The sequence below is a fragment of the Paralichthys olivaceus genome, chromosome 16 (assembly GCF_024713975.1).
Source record: "Paralichthys olivaceus isolate ysfri-2021 chromosome 16, ASM2471397v2, whole genome shotgun sequence".
Lineage (NCBI taxonomy): Eukaryota > Metazoa > Chordata > Actinopteri > Pleuronectiformes > Paralichthyidae > Paralichthys > Paralichthys olivaceus.
Window position 1 is genome coordinate 20,673,023 of NC_091108.1, and position 20,324 is coordinate 20,693,346.

The window sequence follows — 20,324 nt, forward strand, 5'->3', positions numbered from 1 at the left end:
CATCAATAATCACTCTTGGAATATCATACATTCGAACTAATTGAATGAACAGGGAGTATGAAGAAGAGGACACGTGAAGCTTGCCCTCCTAGACAGTAGGTGGCGGTAATACATCTGACGTCACTGTTGGTTCCCAGCAGCCGGCACCAGTCGAGAAGAAGAAGAACGCCCATTTTGCTCGCACTGTACATCGAGGAGGGCTGAAATATTATCAGACAGAAGAGGACAAAGAGCTGCAATGGACGGGTAACTGTGTTCACCTCACCAGTACAGCCTCTCTGCGCACCGCGCTGCTCTGTGCGTGTGGCAGACACACAACGAGCCGTCTGCCGCACTCACTTTAGCATGTGCTAACTGTTAGCTCAGGCGCGAATCTCGATACTGACGTTAGCGACCGAACAATACCGAGCCCCCACCAAGAAACGTGGTGGGTCATTGTTGGGTTGCTCCCGGGGACGTTTGCATGTACCGATGAGCATGACTCATCCTACACATAATTTAGATTTATAAGTTCCGGCAGTGTAAGAGATGGCAAAACATTGTGATACGGGTAGCACAGTATCACCTTCTGTTGTCCGTATAATGAATGCTAACGTGAGTTAACGCTGCTGCCGGTGAGAGTAATATGTATTCATTCTGCGCTTGAAACACTGCCACAGTTTGACCAATTATTGATTCTACGACTATCTACCAGCCCGATGTGTTATAAATAAACCACATTGTGTCCGAGGCGGTTTGTGCACCTGTCAGTTCGTAAAGATCCTTTGTTTGGAGCAGATGTGGGTTTGCACGCAACCTGCGAATGTTGTTTACAGCGTTGGTTCGGTAATCTGCAGAGAGCAGCCACAGCATGTGAGGTTAGAACACGTGAGATACATGAACATGATTCAAATATTGAGCAATACATTTTGCTGTTACTGTATATAATATCAGTTCTCCCGTTTGTGAGGATGTTTAAAGCAGGTGAGCTCCATTGTGGTGTTTGATGGGAGCGATGCGCATTGGAAGCCAGCTGATGAGAGAATGCTACTTTGTGTATTTGCCACAGGGTGTTATTGGTTGTGTTTAGGATTAATGTTGTTGCAAAGAAATGTGAAATTGTATCCAGTCAACATAGTTAGGTCATAGTTTTGTCTCCGGGACTTCTCTTTTTCTTTTTTCTGTTTATGATCATGATAAATGTGCAAATGCTCCAGGGTCAGCTGCTCTTCTGTAGGATCTGTGCAAGATGTGAATCTTCCGACCTGTTGTTTTTTTTGCAGTGTTAGCCATACCAGTGTCTTTTCGTTTTTGCAATGGCTGTTTTTGCACTACTGTAAGATATGGCAAGGACATATGCCAGCAATGTCTGCAGTTGATGCCGTGTCCTTTGCACATATCAGCAAACCAGCAAAAGGCCTCAAGCTATACATATCAAGTTACATTTACAATCCTGCATGTGAGTAATGTTGGTTGTAATGACTGCCCAGTGAACATGCGTGCATACTTTCATGTGCACAGAGAGGGCTTGTGTGCCTTCCTGCTGAGAACTGTTGTGCCATCCTGCACAGAAAAAGTGGTATCTACCAATGTTATGCTGAATTCTGCCTGCCTGCTGAGGATGGTTGAGTTGTTTTGACAGGCCACTGATGTGGTGAGTGAGAACATCAACAACAGGGCAAGAGGCTCTGCACACAGCTCCACAAAGAAGATGAAGAATTGTTTTATCATTATTTGGTTGTGGTGGACAATAGTGGGCTGCCACAGTCTATATAATTATTGGGAAGCAGTGCACATTAAAGTTGCTCCCCATTAAGGAAGTAGCTTTTCTTTGAGGGCCCACTAGTTGACTGCTGTTGATGCAGTTCAGGTTGTCACACTGCTCCCCTATCATGATACTCCATCAGGTCTACTTCTAGCAAACTACAGACTTAATCCCTTTGCATGCACGTTTAATTGTTGAACATCTGCTACTTAAGGTCTATTCAGGTGTGGGACGTGTACACAAAACCAAGTGTGCTACTAGGGATCAAACTTCTTTTGAACATTGGCATCAACCCAGACGTGCTTCCTCACGCTTTGTGAAAGTAAGCCATGTTAGACAGGTCTGGACAACAGCTGGCTAATAGGATATTGCCAGGGATCAATCAAATGACAGTAATGAAAAGAGGCCTTCAAATGAAACAGATGCCCACCAGGACTTCTGCCAGATAAGGAGGTTTAACTTACTGGTTTGTAATCCTCCCTGATTATCCATGATTTGGACTCAGCACCAGTTGGCGTTGTCTTTGGCTCTAGAAAATCATCAATTTGGCAATGTAGTTAGAAACTCCAATGTGAGGAGCTATGTCGACTACCTACACCTTAAAATGCAAAGTGGCAAACTGCAGCTAAAGCCACAGCACGCCTCTTACTGGTGCAAGGACAGCTAATGATTACATTTGGTGTATGCAGAGAATGACAATCTGATACACAACATCTACAAAGGCAGCGACACGATTAATGTGCTTAAAGAAAGAGCAGACCATTTCCTATCATCCCCATTTTCCTGGAATATCTGTGATGAAAGAACGCCTGTCATTACTTGACAGCGTCGTTTTTTGGAGCAATGAGATGCACAACAGATAAAAATCATAATCAGGACATTTTATTTTCATTTTTGGTAACCTTTAATAAAATTCAAAATGAACACATTAAATTTAAAATACAGATATGTCAATGTTGACACGTAAAAATCACAAAAACATAAATGGCATATAGTTCATGCTCCTATGGACATTCGTATTTTGAAACAGAAGATCAAGACACAGTTGTGAGATATTCTGTGAACCAATATAACAGATGTAGATAGATATTTCAAAATGTGTCCTTTAGCACGCAATTTTTATTTTAACATGAAATAATCTTTTGATTATCTTCCTTAGTACTTGTGATTGTCAGATCACAATTTCCTTAAGTGATTTTGTTTTTCATTCACCTTACTCAGACTTTCAGATCAGGTTTAAACACAGCTGTAGCCATGGTAAGAATGGCATTGGTTCTGCCGTATCAAACCATTTTAAACCAAACTTGTCGACAGAGGGTGTGTTACAGGTTACTTGGTGACTCAAGTGCTCTATGGGAATAAAGCCAGGAATGCAAATTGGTGTTTCAGGCTCAACAGGAGCAGGTCTGGTCTGACTGTCGGTGATCACTTGGGTGTCTCAAACTCTGGGTTTAGGGAGTTGGTTGGGGAAAGTTAACTGTCAGTACTGCAAATGTCAAGTTATTTTCCAGAACAGTACCTGAAGTCAGCAGTAACGATATCAGAGTTCTGTTGTCACTTCCAAGAGTTCCTTGCAGGATTTGACTGAGAGTGTATCAGACCAATAGAAGAACATTTGTCCACAGTGGGTGTTGATCAGAGGAAAAGGGGTTTATGAAGTGATACATGTTGTGATTTTGGATGCAAATCACATTTCTTTGCATTTTACATTTGAGCTGTTTGCTGTTATCCTTTTGAAAGGTGGTGATTCTGTGTTAAGGTTTGTGTTGATTGGTTTGCGACTTTATATTTTCTCTACAATTTTAATGCAGTAATTGAGGATAAAACCAGGAGGATGCAGATATGAGTTAAATCAATATCAATGTTTAGAAATATTTCAGACATTGCTGAATTCTTGAATCAAACCTGTTAAATGGCTGTATGCACTTCTACGTATGTAAAGAGCCAGTCATCTAAAAAAATAAGCATTTGAACACCTGCATTGTTTTTTTTTTATTTAAACCTTGGTTGAATAGAAGTAATATGACACACTTTCATCCAGGTTTTACTCTTACCATTTTCCTTCTCTTTCTTTTTTCATCTCAATGTATTCTTTCCATTGGCAGAGATGTCGCGGTTGGTGTGAAGGCAAGTTTTCCAATTTTATTTGACTAATTTTACATGAACACATGCATTTGCTTTGTCTGCATTATATTGTTTAACCATGGACTGGATGTACAGTTGATGGCAGGTCTAAATAATTCATATCAAGTGTAAAGTTAGAAGAAAGACAGCCCACTAAAAAGATAATATAGGATATTAACCACAATATCATTAAGCTAAAAGTAAAATGATTGGCTTAATTTATAATTGTGTCTTTTATTTGTTATGGTGAGAAATAACTGTTTGTTTGTTTTCACTTAACTTTGCAGAGAGGCTCAGATGAGCTCAACATGTATGGTAGCAGTCCCAGCTCTATGACCGGTAAGATCCACCTTAACGCTGATGGGAGTGGAAAACACAAACCGCATTATTTGAAGCAATAATCCACAATATCTTTAAGTAGGAAGAGTGATCATGGGAACACTTGAAACAGAGCAGCTTTGGACATGTTAGACAACTTAAGTGCATTATTTGTCTTTAACCTTGTGTGGGTGGATGACATGCCAAAACAGACCAGGGACCTGAAAAACCAGAATATTATAACAACAAGCCTTGGACTAATTCAGTGCTAGTATTCTATGGTGCATATTTACCTTGGCTTCATTGGACTTCATGTTTTAGGTAACATGGCTCTAATCAGAAATTTATTGTCAACCCTGTTCATACCTGGCATTTACATTTGTCTCTGAAGGCAAGTAGAGGTGGGAACACACCCAAGACACATTAAAGAAGCATTCCCAGGGCCCCAGAGTGCGAAGTGCGAGTCGTGTCACTTCCTCCTCTCCTCTCCTCTCCTCTCCTCTCCTCTCCTCTCCTCTCCTCTCCTCTCCTCTCCTCTGCGGAGTTTGCACTCACACACAGGCCCTGGGCCGCTGCATCAGGATCAGAGCAGAATCACCGATTGCTTTGTACCGAATCTCCTGTCTGGGTGTCCTCGCTCCTGCTGACCTGCACTCACTTGACTATTTAACAGTAAACACCAACACACATCACAAGTTATTAGGATCTGAACAGAACTGTCTCTAAAAGCAGCAGCAATGCATTTGGTCTTTGCAAACAGCAACGATCACATGTTTATAGAGCAGGGAAGTGCGATCCAAGCATTCTGATGCCATGTGTGAACTGCTTTACTTAGACTGATCCACTTGTCCTTAGATCCCCCAAAGACACATGTTAATGCCATGTGTGATCAGAGCTAAGTCAAAGACTATGCTGAGTTTTGTTTTTTGTCTTTGTGTGTCCATATTCAGCGAATGGCAGTGACAGTAAGAAACAGCGCTTAGATGAATCACCTCCCTCCAGAGTTCTCCACATCAGGAAACTTCCCAGTGAAGTGTCAGAGACTGAAGTCATTGCTTTGGGGCTCCCCTTTGGAAAGGTCACCAACATTCTGATGCTCAAGGGGAAAAACCAGGTACACTATAGCAAATGTCTAGACTGTCTGCCAATCATTTGATGTGAAAATGCAGTACTCAAAACAGTGTTGAATTTTTGACTCAATAATATTCTCTAGATGTGGGGAAATTAATTGTTTTTTTTCAATGCATCGCGATGCAGACGCGGACGACTCTGCATCGATGCAGACACAGAACATAATCGATTCATGTCTTTCGCCATGTTCATTGTTTTAGCAATGTCCTGCCGCTGCATAATTAAAATCACCGCTGCTTCAGGATCAGGACAAATGAACATTAAAGGTCCGGTTGTCTTTTACTGTGTCAGAGTCTCCTGTCTGAGTGTCCTCCCTCCACTCTCCTGCTGACCTGCGCTCATTTTACACTCAAACAATCAGAAGTTATTAGGATCTGAACAGTGCTGACGTTTACTTTGTGTTTGTCGATTCGCATTTAGAGTTTATGAGGCACTCAGCCAGGACATCGCTGTTAAAGTGACCGGAGCAATCTGGATTCATGATCTAACACTATCGATTAACAACAAAATACATGTGGTTATCAGTTTTTGTGAGTGACAGAGATGGGCAGACATACAAATGCACACAGGCTACACACAGAAGAGAAGTTTTTCCAGCAGATTATCACACAACTTCTTTGTTGCAGAATAAGTGACACCCCGCTTATCTAGGAACATAAATAATAATTCAGCAGGTTTTTATAAAGATCAACTCGCTGTAAGTGATTTGAAAAGAGCAGAGGAGCAGAGTCTCTTGTTGACCAGCGGTTTAATGCACCGAGATGCTGCCAAGGGGGGCCAGGCATTTCTGATTTGAAATCTTTATTTTGTAAATGAACGCACTTTACCACAAGGCTAGTGAAGATGCACACCTCAAGTAGTCACACAATGATTTAGTAAATCATGTATAGAAATACAATTTTCTCATAGAATCGTAGCCCTCTGAATCGAAACGTAAGGTGCCTTGAGATTCCCACCCCTAATATCCTCCTTTCCTGAAGAAGATTAGCCAGTAATGCCTAACTGTCCTGGAGCTGATTCATTCATTGAAACTTTTGCTGTGTTTTTCCAGGCGTTTCTCGAGTTGGGTACAGAGGAAGCAGCCATTACTATGGTGAACTACTACACAGCTGTCACACCACAGGTCTGAATCATCCTCAATTCATGTTGAACTTTATTCTTATTTTATGTGTTTATTGCAAGGGATACTAACTGGTCTCACTGTATTTAGGTCAGGAACACGTCTGTCTTCATCCAGTACTCCAACCATAAGGAGCTGAAAACAGATTCCGCTCTAAACCAGGTATACAAACATACAGAGACATGTGGACAATGTGTTTCTACCAAACCAGAAGGTTAGACTTAATCAAGATTTGATGTCTTTTCCTCATCGTGTCCATATTTGTGTTATTCCACCCAGAGGGCTCAGGCAGTACTGCAGGCAGTGACAGCGGTTCAGGATGGGAGTTCTCCATCTTCTGACCCAGGAGTTCTGGACCTAGCTCCACCCCCCAGCCCTGTCCTGCGAATTATTATTGACAACATGTTTTATCCTGTGACTCTGGACGTTCTCCAACAGGTAAAACCTGAACACTTAACTTAAATCTACTAGTCAGATTGATGATTTGATCTTCTTTGGTACAAAAACATCATCATTGAAGCAAAACAGAAAGGGGAAAGGGGAGAAAGGAAATGAGATTTGTTTTTAGGCCTGCTCCACAAAAGTTGATTCTTAAGGTGACGAGATCCTGAGTTGAGTCAAATCGCTGCAATTTGGTTAAGCGTCATCACCGTAGTCAGCAATGCAGCATGGTAGGATGGGTGATAGATATGGAGGGTAGCAGACCGTCCAACAGAGTGAGACAAGGCACTATGTTTATTATCTTATGTTGCTTATTTTTGGGTGTAGGTTTGATTTTATGTACAAACTGTTTGATTGATTAATGTGACTCTTGCAGATCTTCAGCAAATTTGGCACCGTGATGAAGATTATAACCTTCACCAAGAACAACCAGTTTCAGGCTCTTCTTCAGTTCAGTGACCCAGTCAATGCACAACAAGCAAAACTGGTAGGATCCTACTTATGAAAATTAAAGTTATGTTTTTTCTTCTTTTTTTTTTGCATTACATTATTATGAGTTCTGAGCTTTTAACAATGTGCTTATGTGTGTGCATGTAAGAGGGCAGGCTTTCACACTCCCATTGTCCTTCATTTCCCTTAGTGCAAGCAGCTTTTACAATTCACCTCCTTTCTGATTTACAACATGTGATTTACATCTTCTGTCTAATATTAACTTCCTTAATATCAGTGTTGACCTAAAATACTTTATCAGTCATTATGATTCCCTCTGTCTCCTTCACTTACACAGTCTTTGGATGGACAGAACATCTACAATTCATGTTGCACTCTGCGGATAGACTTCAGTAAACTGGTCAACCTCAATGTGAAATACAACAATGATAAGAGTCGAGATTACACCAGACCAGACCTTCCTACTGGAGATGGAGAGACATCCAACAAGGATCATTCTCTCTTGGGTAAATATACGTGTTGACCTGTTTACATTACACAATTTCATATCTCCCCACAGGGTATCAATAATACTTTACAGTTACATCTGTGTCCCTGCACATCTGCACATTTTTTCCCTTTAAAAGCTATAAACAGCATTAAATGTGATCCATCTGCATGTTTATCAACTCTCTCTAAAACGTCAAACTTACACACAAAATAATATTTATAGAGTGATGAATGTTATTATTTTTCCTGTTTCAGTTTCTGTGTAATGCTGTATCTTATTATTATTCAGGGTGACAGGCTGATTGGATTCCTAGATGCTACCAGCTAATTTTGCACTCTGAGCTAACTGGCAGGTTTCCAGTTTCCACATATCAGCCTCACATTAATTGTGTGATATGTGACCTTAAACCATGGATTTCATCAATTGAGAAATCCTCCATTTCTTAAATCTAGGTCACCTTTGTAATGTATATTGTTTATATTCCAAAGGCTCCAAAAGAGGAAATCCAAACAGTCAGACACTGCATTGTGCAGGCCTCTCATAGGCCACTCCATTTATGGGGACTTTCCACATGGCTTCTGCTGGTGGTGATGTGTTTACTGACAAACTGTTTCTGTAGCAAATGGTCAAAAGCAACATCATCTGTTGTAGGAGTTAGGTTTAATGGGAATTTAAAATATGCTAAGAGAGATAATTAAGTGGATGGTGTAGATGGTTTTGATACAACAGTTTCATAGCCGAATGCAAATTCTATGTAATCTTTATTGTGCTTCATTGCTTTGAAGTACATACACTGTGATTTATTTTTAACTACAACAGACTTCCACCTTTAACTGAAACAGAAATAGTTGTGGCCCTACTCTCTTCAGTGAAGTCCTCTGGTTGTGCAAGTTGTTTTCACTTCATCTCAGTGAAAGTTTTACTTTTAGAAATATCCTTGTACTTCATGGCTTAGGTTATGTTCTGACATGCAGTGTGAATTTCGTGACCTTATATACATAAGTGTGTGCCTTTTCTAAACTATCTCTAACTGGTTGTGTACAGTACAATTCTCGGCCCATCTCAATGATAAATCAAGCAAAGTGGATGCAATGGACCTCAAGGTGTAATTTAACTCAAGTTTTTATTGTCTGGTAGGTACCCCATCTGGAGCCCTAGCTTCCTACTCGAGTGGAGGAGGTTACTCATCTTCTCTCTCCCTCTCACAGGGTGGAGGTACCAATCATTTCATTTTTCAAAATGTTGTTGTCTCTGCTGTTTTCTGTCCTGCTGCTGTCTCTTGTGTGCTGGGGGTTGTCTGAATGTACCAGGGCCATAGTGGTTTGTTGATATTACAGCTTTATCAAAGTATCATGCAAATACTGGACTGTAATTAGTCATTCAATGTCATTCCATGACATTTACATATCAGTCATTCTTACATTTTATAGATAAGATAAGGTATATTAAGATATTTTGATTACAAATTAAAGAAAGAATCTTTAATATCACACTTACTCCTCCTCCTTTGGCGGTTGCAGAATTATAATTATCTGTTGATTTTACTTGAAGTGAATACTGGTCAAATGAGATGGTTAGATATTAGTAGTTTTTTTATTTATATCATTGTATCAACTAACCAAGCATTCGAAACAAATCGCATTTCCCCCCACAGTGACATGCAAGCTCATTGCTCTGAAACCTTATCAGCTTCTTGTCTGAGATTCAGGTTTGAATTAAAGTGGGAGAGTGCATTATCCACATAGTTGCGGTAGACAGGAATGAGAACAGAGTTCGCAAACGTCATGCTCTGATTAGACTGAATGTCTCCTACAATACACTGAACATTATGCACATTACTGAAATTACTGAAGCAGCTATACTGACCATTCCTTCCCCCTAGAATTCTGCATTGCTAGCAATTGCAACTTCTCCAGTTTACCTGTAGACATGAATGTATCTTTGCATGAAACTGCGTTTGTTTTAGCGCTCTTGCAGTTAACTTCAACTCTCTGATCTGTTTCTTGTCTTGTGTTTTCCTAAAAGGAGCCATCAGCCCTCTGAGTGCTGCAGCCGCGGCAGCAGCAGCTGCGGGTCGCGTTGCTCTCTCTGGGTCCGGAGTGTCAGGAGTCCTGTTGGCATCCAACTTAAATGACGAGGTAAACTAACCATAAATATAATTTGTCTGTGAATGAGCATTCCAAAGCTCTTCTTTAAGTAACTCCTTACAGCTATTGAACAAACAGTGATAGTGTGACCATGTTTAAGATGGATTAAAGCTACACTGTGACTGTGGATATAGAATAATACTGAAATCATAAAAAGGGGTTACCAAGTACAGCCTTAATAGGGAGCCCAGACCTGCACAATAATGTAAAAATTTGTATTTTTAATTTCACTAAATATAAAGATACAGCACATTAAAATTTGGATAAATGATAGTTTTTAGTACCTGTTCATTAGAGGACTAAGTAAGTGTTTACTTCTTTTCAAAAATCAACAAAATATTTCAGAACATTGGCCCAGTGGCCAAACCTTTACATATAACTGTGATGTTATGGTGGCTTTTGGTTTCTCTTGTTAGTTTTCTGTTTATGCTCTAATTGAATTGCAACCTACTCTGTCATCTTTATCTCTAACAGTACTGTACCCATTTCTGTATGTTCCATCTCTCTATTTGAGCACTTCTCTCTTTCTCCGTACCTCTCACACCCCTGAGGAGAGGGGTTCCATATTGCAGTGGTGGTTTTAAACGTTGTCCCCCTTCTGCTAGAGTCTTGTTGCTGCAGGTTTAACCTGAATGTCATGGGAACATCATACATATCTCTCTGATGATCCATCAGCTTGGTAGCAGCAGTCCTCTATACATCACTCAATACAAGGTTAGGTATTGGCTAGGTATTGGTTAAGTTTATGTTCACATTCTAGGTATTGGTTAAGTGTGGTGAGAGTTGAATCCCAAAGTAAACGTCAACAATCTGATATTTTTTTTATCATAGAAAATCTTAATAAATCTACTTCTCAGACTCATTTTACAGATTGAGCCATTAAAATGTGCTATATTCAGTTTTGAAAGTTAAAAAACCTTTTTTAGCTGTTAAACAGCTTGTCGGAAACTGCAGCTATTGACAGTTGTCCTTGTTCTGCAGCCTAGGAGTTAAAAAAACGTATAGATGGACTTTTAGAATAAAATCACAGCGATAGCAGAATGCAGACATTTGTAAGTTTGGCCTCTTGAGTTGAAGTGATTGGCTTTCAGTCCAGGTTACCATATGCACAACTCAGCATGTGATCATATGACTTCAACTAAATATGTGGGGAGAGTTGTGATTCAGGTCGTGAATCATGATTCTGTTAAAAAAGATTGGTTTTCATTAACTTTTTCTTCCTCTCAGCTGTGACCTTAGATCGAGAGACTTGCATCTGTGGCACATTTGAATGATTTTCATACAGAACCCTACTCAAGGTCACACAGCATTAGAAACCTGAAGAAAACACAGACTAATCTCTCTCTAATTCCAGTTTGACGGTGCTGACTAAGACCAAGACCCAAGTGAAACTATTCTATAAAATATCTGGTACTGATGATCATGGTCTCAGCACAGCTGCCACTTAGCTCGACATGAGAAAATGGTTGAGTCCATGTGTAGTGTGGCAGTGGTCATAGAAATACTTCATATTTCATGTTTTGCAGAACCTTTTGCCTCAACGTCTCTAGGTTGAAATGGAACACATTTACTTCGTAGCTTTTTCACCTTCACACTTATGTCAAGAATCTTGGAGGTCCTGGTATTTTGGATTTTTTATGAAAAACAAACTGAAAGTCATGTGTCAGCAAAATGTACTGATTATGAATGATCCATTCCAAGATTATTACTTTATGCCACAATGAAAGGTCTCACGGGATGTTTGACCTCCTGCTAAGGACAAATTAATTTGTTCGATTTATCTCTTCATCCATTGTTAAGATTTGAAAAGTTTGGAAAAGTTTTTAAGAAGTTAATTTTCCATTAAGGCAATCAAATTGCAGTTGTATTGTTTATGTCCATTGACAGTTCCTGCCAACAGTTACCTCCAGATACAAGTGATCAAGCATCTGTCAATTTAGGCAGATGGTGGTCATGGTGACTGACTTCACATTCCTATGCAATATATCAAGAGTGACGGAGGGAGTTTTCATACATCAGGCTCAGATGCTCAGCAGTCATAAGGATGTCCTCAGAATTTAGTGAATCACAGGTCAAGGTCAAAGTGATTTGGAACTTGCTGACACATTTTCAGATAAATATTACATAGGATACAGTGACGGATGACATTTTATATCCGTAAGGTCAACAGCAGTGCAACTGTGAGATCATAATTGTCTGCAAAAACACGTTTCTGGCCATTATTTAACACAATAACTCAGGAACAGAAGGGAGCTTGTGGCCATGTTTCCTGCAGCTTGACTGGCTGGCGTGAGAAGTGCATCCGCGAGGCGGTAACTCCAGATTCCTGATGTCTTCATCCATCCATCCATTCTTTGATGTGTTATTTTCTACCTTCCTCTCATCCTTTTATTTTCCTCACTGATAAATGCATCCAGCAGGGAGTGTGTTTGAGTGTGTGTGCGCATCTGTGCATGTATGTTAACAAAACTGGAAGGTGTGTGTATGTGTGTGCGCGTGTCGAAACAATGCAGCAATCATTCAGACTCCGTTGATGTCCCACTGATGCTGTTTACTGACCTCTGCTTTGGTTTTGTCCTCCTTTCCTCCTCTCTCCCTCCCCCACCTGATCCCCTTCCTTTACTCATTTTCTCTCCATTTTACCCTCCATATATCTTTAAATACTCTACACCCCCCAATGTATATATACACCACAATTTACTGAAATTTCTTTCATCTCCATTTCCTTTCCTCCCTCTTCACTTTTCTCATTCTGGTCTAACCTGACTTTGGCTTTGCTGTTATGACCCACTCTCCAAATCCCCCCAATATTCTCCATCTTTGCTCCACTCCTCATCATCTCGGAAACCACCACCTCCCCCCTTGTCCAACGCTGGGCGGTCTGATCTCTACCTTCGTCTCTCCTTCTTCCTCCTCCTCTGCTCCTCCTCTTCCTGTCCTCTGCTCTGCGGTCTCTCTCTCTAAAGATGGTCACGCCTCAAAGTCTCTTTACCCTCTTCGGTATGTTCAACCTCTACTATTCTATCTGTATATCTCTCTCTGTTAATCCAATTTTGTTCACTTTCTTCAGTGATGTCGTGGACACGCTTGTTCCTCTGTATCTCTGTGTCTCCAAGCCTCCCTCGATCATATTGTACATTACAGAGTTAAATCTGCTTCTGTCTACTTTTAAAACAGCGAGTGTGAGAGATAATGTGTTTGCTCAGCTTTACACTTAACTGATGGAAACAAATACACCAAAATCATTTATGTGTTGTTGAATCCCATAAAAGCTAAATCAAATTCACGGTTACTATGTTGCTTCCAATCATTATTCCATCACATACTGTATTTCTTGAGGTGCAACTTTGTTTAGATTGGATTCGGAGCCTCTACTTTGGGCATTTTGTAAATTTGCCCACGCTTTAATATTAAAGGCTTGTCATAGCTCTGGAAATCTTGTGCTATACTTTCTTCAGTTCCCTTTTCTTAAAGAATCTGATGAGAATTTGCTGTGAAACCTCCACATCTAGACTTAGGCTACATCCATGCTACTACGTTTTAGTTTGAAAACAGCATTTTCAAACTAAAACAATCCCTGTTCACAAAAGTCTTTTGGCTCTTTATCACTGTTAGTCCCTGACTCCCATCCATACTAACACACCTGAAAACACATATCACTCGCGTACACTGGGCATGTGCGTGCCAGTGTAAACAGAAAAGAATGCACCTGCAGATTGCTTGGAATAATGGCTTCTTTCCTACAAGTGTCATTGTAAATACAGACTTTGATGCACAACAGCTGTTCGCAAAGACAAGAGGGTCAACAACCGTTATAATTGATTATCCATGTTGAATTCTATGCTGGTAGCCGAGGCTGATGCCGGTTGTTTTCCTCCGGTTCATGTGATAGGAGCCTGAAGAATCAGTGAAGGCTACTTCGTGACCGAAAAGACCCAAACAGCGAGCGGTTGTGAGTGTCTATGTCATCGTTTCCAAACATCTCCGTTTCTGGCCGTCCAAACTAAAACTGGGCCAGCAGCGTTTCCAAACTTCTTCTTTTAAGTGTCTCTTAAACTCCAGATTTGTGTGGATGGCGGGTGTATCTATAGCACAGTTAATGCAATCAAAACAAAAGTAGTATGGATGTAGCATTAGACCGGTTAGGGACTGAGTGCCAAGTCTGCACCTTAACAGCTGCCTCACAATAAATGCTGCTGTCATATATTTTTATATTTAACAGCCACATCATTGGCAAAAAAACAGAATTAATTCAAGTACAGACAAAAATTGGATTGAATCTGTTAAATCAAGGAGGAGGAGGAAGAAGTAGTAGTAGAAGAAGAAAGGGTTGGTTCTGATAGTGGTTATTAAAAATTCAATCTGTTACCTGTTTGTGAAATGCTAGATTAACTAAACTCTGACGCAAACAAACCTCTTATTGAACATTCTATCTCTCATTGCTCAATAATCAATGAAATCTTAAATTATAGTTTCTCATTTTAATTTTAATTCAAGTCTCTCAATTTGAACACAGATTATTAGAGAGTCAGTGGATGATACAGGATTTTCAAATAATTGATTCACTATTTGCTTCACTAATAACTACTAGTATCTATTAATGTGTAGAACACTGGAGCCTCCACCCTGCCAATAACACAAGGATTGTTTTTAGCGTTTATGTTCTCACCACATTAATGGTTAAGTTGATCACAAAAATCACTTGCACTGACAAAGAATGACTCAAGACTTAAAGTCCTCTGCATTTCTTCCTTTCCTTTTGCCTCCTTCTCTAGATGTAAATTGAGTGCAATCATACTTCACCTTTGTGTTGCTCTACTACAGTTTGCAGTGAGGATTGCTTGGCACTCAGTCACATAAATAAAAACGTATCACAGGGCTTTCATGAGACAGTCATTCAGCACAGCAATATTTACATATTTACGAAAGGCCTTAAAAGAACATTATTTTTATGGTCTTTGTTGAATTACTGTACATGTTTCCTCATGCAGTATGATTTGTCTTAGGTTAGTACATAGGTTTAGTGAAAGATGCCCTTGCTCCTATAGTAGTTTCACATCATCTAATCAAACTGGATATCCTCATCAAACAGCTTCAGGCGTGTGTCAGTGGTAAAGCTGAGGTGTTTGTCTTTTCTCACCAATCAGACAACTTGGTTACACAGAAGAGTTGAATGAGTTTCTAGTGGAAGTCAAATCGGAAGAGTCCATCTTTTCCTTTCATTTGTCTTTCTGGCACTAACTTTTTTCCTTCCATCCTTCACACCTCTCCTTTTTTTTTTATCTTCGTCGGCTACATCTCTCCTGCTCTGTCTGTTCTGTCCTCTTCCTCGCCTTTGCTCTACCCTGCTCTCTCTTGCTCGCTCTCTCCCTCTCTCGGTCTGCCTCTCTCTCTCTCTACCTTCAGGTGTCTATGGCGATGTGCAGAGGGTGAAGATCCTCTACAACAAAAAGGACAGTGCTCTGATCCAGCTGTCAGATGGCAACCAGGCTCAGCTGGGTGAGTTATGGATGAGAATGTTTCATATCTGTTACTGCTATTTATTTTTTTCTTTCCCCAAATCAGAAGTGGTTGTTCATGTCCCGATGACGTCACTTGCAGGTCCCCGTTATGTAGATAAATGTTAACGGTGTCTGCTCAGTTTAACCATATTGGCTTATGTGGACATTGAGACATCATGTTGGATGATGGGCTCAACATCATGATGGCTTCAGCCACACACACACACACCCTGTTTCATGGATGAGATATGATAAATCAACCTGGGGCACTGTATCAGCAAATACAGTCTGGCTTTTCGACTTCTTACCTTCTCGTATTTATCTTTTTCTCTCATCTGTAGCTATGAGCCATTTGAATGGTCAGAAGGTGTTTGGTAAAGTGATGAGAGTGACACTGTCAAAACATCAGACTGTGGCTTTACCCAGAGAAGGACTGGATGATCAACTACTAACTAAAGGTGAGAGTACTGAAAGTACAACTTTACCAGAGTTATGGACTAAACCATTAAAACATGACAAAGGATTAGAGGTGTACGGAGCCCCTGAACTGCAGAAGCCTCTTAGATGAGTTAAATTAAACATTTCACTTAATCACTTAATGTAGCCTCGCACTCCCTCCCTCGATCTTCATTAGAATGAATCAAGTCATAAAATGGCGACATCAATATTTTCCTGTGTGCCTTTTGCCGTTGGTGACCCCATTGTTTACAGTTTCGAGCATGTCACAGGCCGGCCTCGCCCCCCACTCGCTCACACAGAGACTAACAGATAATCAAGCAGAGATGAGAGAATGCTTACACTGGTTTTTCTCACCCCAAGTTTGTTCTATCTTGTTTGGGTTAAAGCAGCAATAATATACAGTTCTAAGGCCTAGGTTGAAGTAACAATAACAGAATATTAATCATATACCACCAATAACTATAATATTTCACATTTATATGTATATTATATGCTATTATGGCTGTATATTTTTTTCCTTTGACAGATTTCTCTGGCTCTCCACTCCATCGCTTTAAGAAGCCAGGATCCAAGAACTTCCAGAATATCTTTCCTCCCTCCGCAACACTTCATCTCTCCAACATCCGGTATTTTAACAGTACACATATTCCTCAAATTACTTTTCTCACACTCAATACTGCACCAGTCTATTTGATTTCATGCTGCTTTGCTTCAGTACCATAAGCAGTTTGTGTTTTGAATGCTCAGGGATGGTGTTGGAGAGGAGGATCTTCGTCTTCTGTTCTCAAACAGTGGAGGAACTGTAAAGGCCTTCAAGTTCTTCCAGTAAGAAACAGTTCAGTTTCATGTCAAGCTGGTTAAGACACAAAAAATATGTTTTTATACTGGCATTTTTTATTTTTAGAATGTAAAAGAGATGATCTATGGAACCACATTTGTAATATCCCTCCTATTCTCCTTTGAATTCTATGTATAAGATAATTGCCTCGTTATGTTCTAGATTGACCTGAATAGAAACTAAACAGAGCCATGCTCACAGACTTCACAAAATTCAGCTGTTTGTCTTTGCTCTTTCTTCACCAGGGACCGTAAGATGGCCTTGATCCAGATGTCGTCAGTTGAGGAGGCGATCCAAGCACTGATGGATCTTCACAACTATGACATGGGAGGGAATCACCATCTAAAAGTTTCCTTTTCAAAGTCCACCATCTAACTTTCACACCCAACTTCTTCAGCTCAAGATCCATGACGAGTGAGGAAGTCCCCACTGTTTTTCCTCTTATTCATTGATTCTGTTACTTCTGCACTGTCCCTAAACCTTAAATCAAGTACTGCAATATCACCAATCATGTGAAATCAAAGTTTCAGTTCAAATACTCCAAATTCCTCAAAGTAAACTCTTGACCAATGGAAGCAGCATTTACCCGTGGCCCATACGCAATTTGTAAAATGTCCAAATCCCTGCTTTCCCCCTCACAGCATCTTAAAGTGCAGCTTCTGAGGATCGTGATCTGCAGAGGTTTAACTTTTTACCTGGTTGTGTTGTAGACATGTACTTTTGGGTGTGTCCGTACATTGTGACATCACTGATGGGTGTGGCTACAGGTACTGCAGAGCGTGCTTCAGACCACACCCAGCAGTGAGCAGAGTGTTGGTGTGAAACCTGTCAACGTGACATGAATGAGCTTCGAGTTCTGTCATCAATGATTCTTCTTCTGTACATTTTTTAATGACCCGAACCTTTTCTGTTAGCAGGCTAGCACCAGTTTTAACCCCACCATACTGTGGTCCAGTCACTCTATACATCTTTTTGTGGTAGTTGCTCCAACACAAACCTCTTACATAATTAATGCAGTCATTAATTATTCAAGTCCTCTTCTCCTTTCATTCGTTTGAAGATGTTTGTTTCACAGAGTGGTTTCTGACACACATCCTCATTGTGCTTATTCATTACTCCAAACCTGAAATGAATCATTTTAAAATGCATCAAGTCTAAAGGAGGAGATGGTATTTTCACTGAAGTGGGATTCACACTATCCTCTCATCTCCTCTTCTACAATCTTCTATATCTACAATCACTTCAATGATTTCCAGACATCACTGAAATTTGAGGACGCTGAAACCCATAAATCCTCAAATCAAATAGAAATTATGTATTTAGTGCAATTTCCAATTTGAGTAAGGATATTTTGTGACTGTAAACAATCACTCTGAAGCCATTTATGTATGATGCCTTTTTGATTTAAAGCAGAAGGTTCGTTGTAGCTGTTCTATTGGGATGTTTAGACGCATTCTGGAAAGTTTGATGCTTGTTGAGGACAATTGGGTGTTTCCCAAATTTTCTTTACAAAATAACTTGGAATGTATTGACATTAACACTAACAGTAATGACTCAAAGGTGGAGCTGAAATTTTCTAAATCCTATCCCTCTCTTTTTAAAACCATAGCTGTGAGTGCCCTCTTTCTCTCTCTCTCTCTTTCTCACACACACACGCATACCCAGATGATGCGTGTTCATGCTTTCTGTTTAGATATGAGGTTCAGGTCTTGGTCTCTGATTTTGGAAGGAGACCTGTTAGGACCAAAGTACATGCGCCTTTAGTCTGTGGTCTGATTTTACTGTCGATTCTTTTGTGTCTTCAAACAATGAATTTTACCGACAATGTTTGTTTAACCTTGGTTGTAAACCTGAAGAAGCAGATTATTTTATTTTATAAATAGAACCTCCTCTTCCCAGTCAGACAACATGAGCTTATTTATCATGCAGAGATGCACAGCAATCTGAGGTCGTCTCCAGTGTTTCTAATTTTTTACTCATCTGTGGTTCTTTCTTGCAGCTGCAGTTTATTTTTGGATTGATTTCATTTTTTTCTTGAAGGGGGTTGTTTTCATTTCTTCACCTCAGTTTTTATTATGTTCATTTTTGTCATTAGATTTCAGATCAGCACAAATTAAAAACATCTTTTCTACCAAGGAGGCAAAGTAAAATTGTGTTTGTGTTGTTTATAGTAGCTTCAGACCTCTGCTCTCATCTGTCTCACTGTCAACCTGTCAATAAACTTCTCTCACTCTGTTCAGTTCTGTCTCTCTGCTCTCACTTCTTTCTCTTCACTCCCTCCTCCCAGCTCTTCTGTTCTTTCTACGCTACTGCCGAGACATGATCCAGTGTGAGCAGTGTGTCCGCGCCATGGGGACTCTACACTCCTTTACTCGTCTATACTCTTTTAACTTATGGAGTGTGTTCAGCACTAATTAGTCTAGGTCCTGTTGTAAGTAAATGTTGTACATTAAGTGGCAGCTGTGGCTCAGGAGATAGAACTGGTCATACACTAATCAGAAGGTCAGAGGTTTGATCCTAGTAGCTTCCATATTGTGATCAAGAAAGATTTAGATGTACAAACGTATGAATGTGTGGGTGAAAGGCAAAAGTGTAAAGGGCTTTGAGAGGCCATCAGACTAGAAAAGGGCTATTTAAATACCATTAACATGATTATAAATGAAACTGTAATTTCAGACTTTTTAAAACTTGGTTTTGTATAAAGGCAACTGATCCATGAAATGTTGAAGTGTTGCTGACTAAACGTATCTAACTCCTGTCGGAGAAGAACAGAAATGTGAGGCTGCAGCGACAGACTCATCAACACTGGACAGTTGAAGACTGGAACACGTAGCCTGGTCTGATGAATGTAGATCTCTGCTGAGGCTGCAGATGGTAGAGTCACAGGCTGCTGGAGCTGTGTTGGTGTAGACAATGTTTTCTTCACACACTTTGGTCTCAAACTGGTTACGTGTGAATCCAGTAGTTTTGTGATGTGGTACAACAGCAGATTGTCTGAATCCCTGGACCAGCATGAAGAACCTCCCTCCACACCCACAGGTAAAGTGACCTTCAGCAAGGCACATAACCCTCTAACTTCTCTCTGAGTGGCCATCTGTCTGTACGAGTATATTTCACTGTCATGTTTTTTTTCACTAACCAGTTACATGCACTAATATGATTACTCTAAACCAGACCCCCTTAATTGCAGGTACACAGGACGGTTCCTTTCCCATGATGCTGGTTTATATAAAAAGCCATTCTGCTCACACACAGGATTATGCTCCATCACATTGTCATTCATTAATCAGAGCTTCGCAGAGCAGCTTTATTCTAAAGATAAAACTGTATCGAGCGAAACAACACCAAGTGAAACCTTTGCTCTCTTCTGTCAGTCTTACTTTGATGTCTTTATCAAATCATCACTAATGAAGGTCTTATTATGGCACAGTGAGTACTCACAGAGGAGAACAGTAACTATAGACAAACTTCTGAATAATTGCATCTTTGAGGGGTGATCTGGTCGAGCTGCTGTGGCCTTAGCAGCTGCACGGCCTGGTTTGTAATCTGTGATCAGCTGCA

The 20,324-nt window shown here is 40.2% G+C and overlaps 1 protein-coding gene across 1 annotated transcript; it reads left to right on the top strand.

Moving 5' to 3' along the window:
* The first annotated feature begins 145 nt into the window (after window positions 1-145).
* Window positions 146-19,002, top strand: LOC109644224 (polypyrimidine tract-binding protein 2-like). The gene is made up of 17 exons (XM_020109572.2): window positions 146-246; window positions 3,850-3,871; window positions 4,156-4,207; window positions 5,137-5,300; window positions 6,369-6,440; window positions 6,528-6,599; window positions 6,717-6,875; window positions 7,255-7,365; window positions 7,666-7,834; window positions 8,956-9,033; window positions 9,844-9,956; window positions 12,932-12,965; window positions 15,372-15,464; window positions 15,808-15,924; window positions 16,452-16,551; window positions 16,673-16,750; window positions 17,009-19,002. Exons 1-17 carry the CDS (start codon window positions 239-241, stop codon window positions 17,136-17,138), a joined length of 1,572 nt encoding a protein of 523 aa, XP_019965131.1. The 5' UTR covers window positions 146-238; the 3' UTR covers window positions 17,139-19,002.
* Window positions 19,003-20,324: the final 1,322 nt, after the last annotated feature.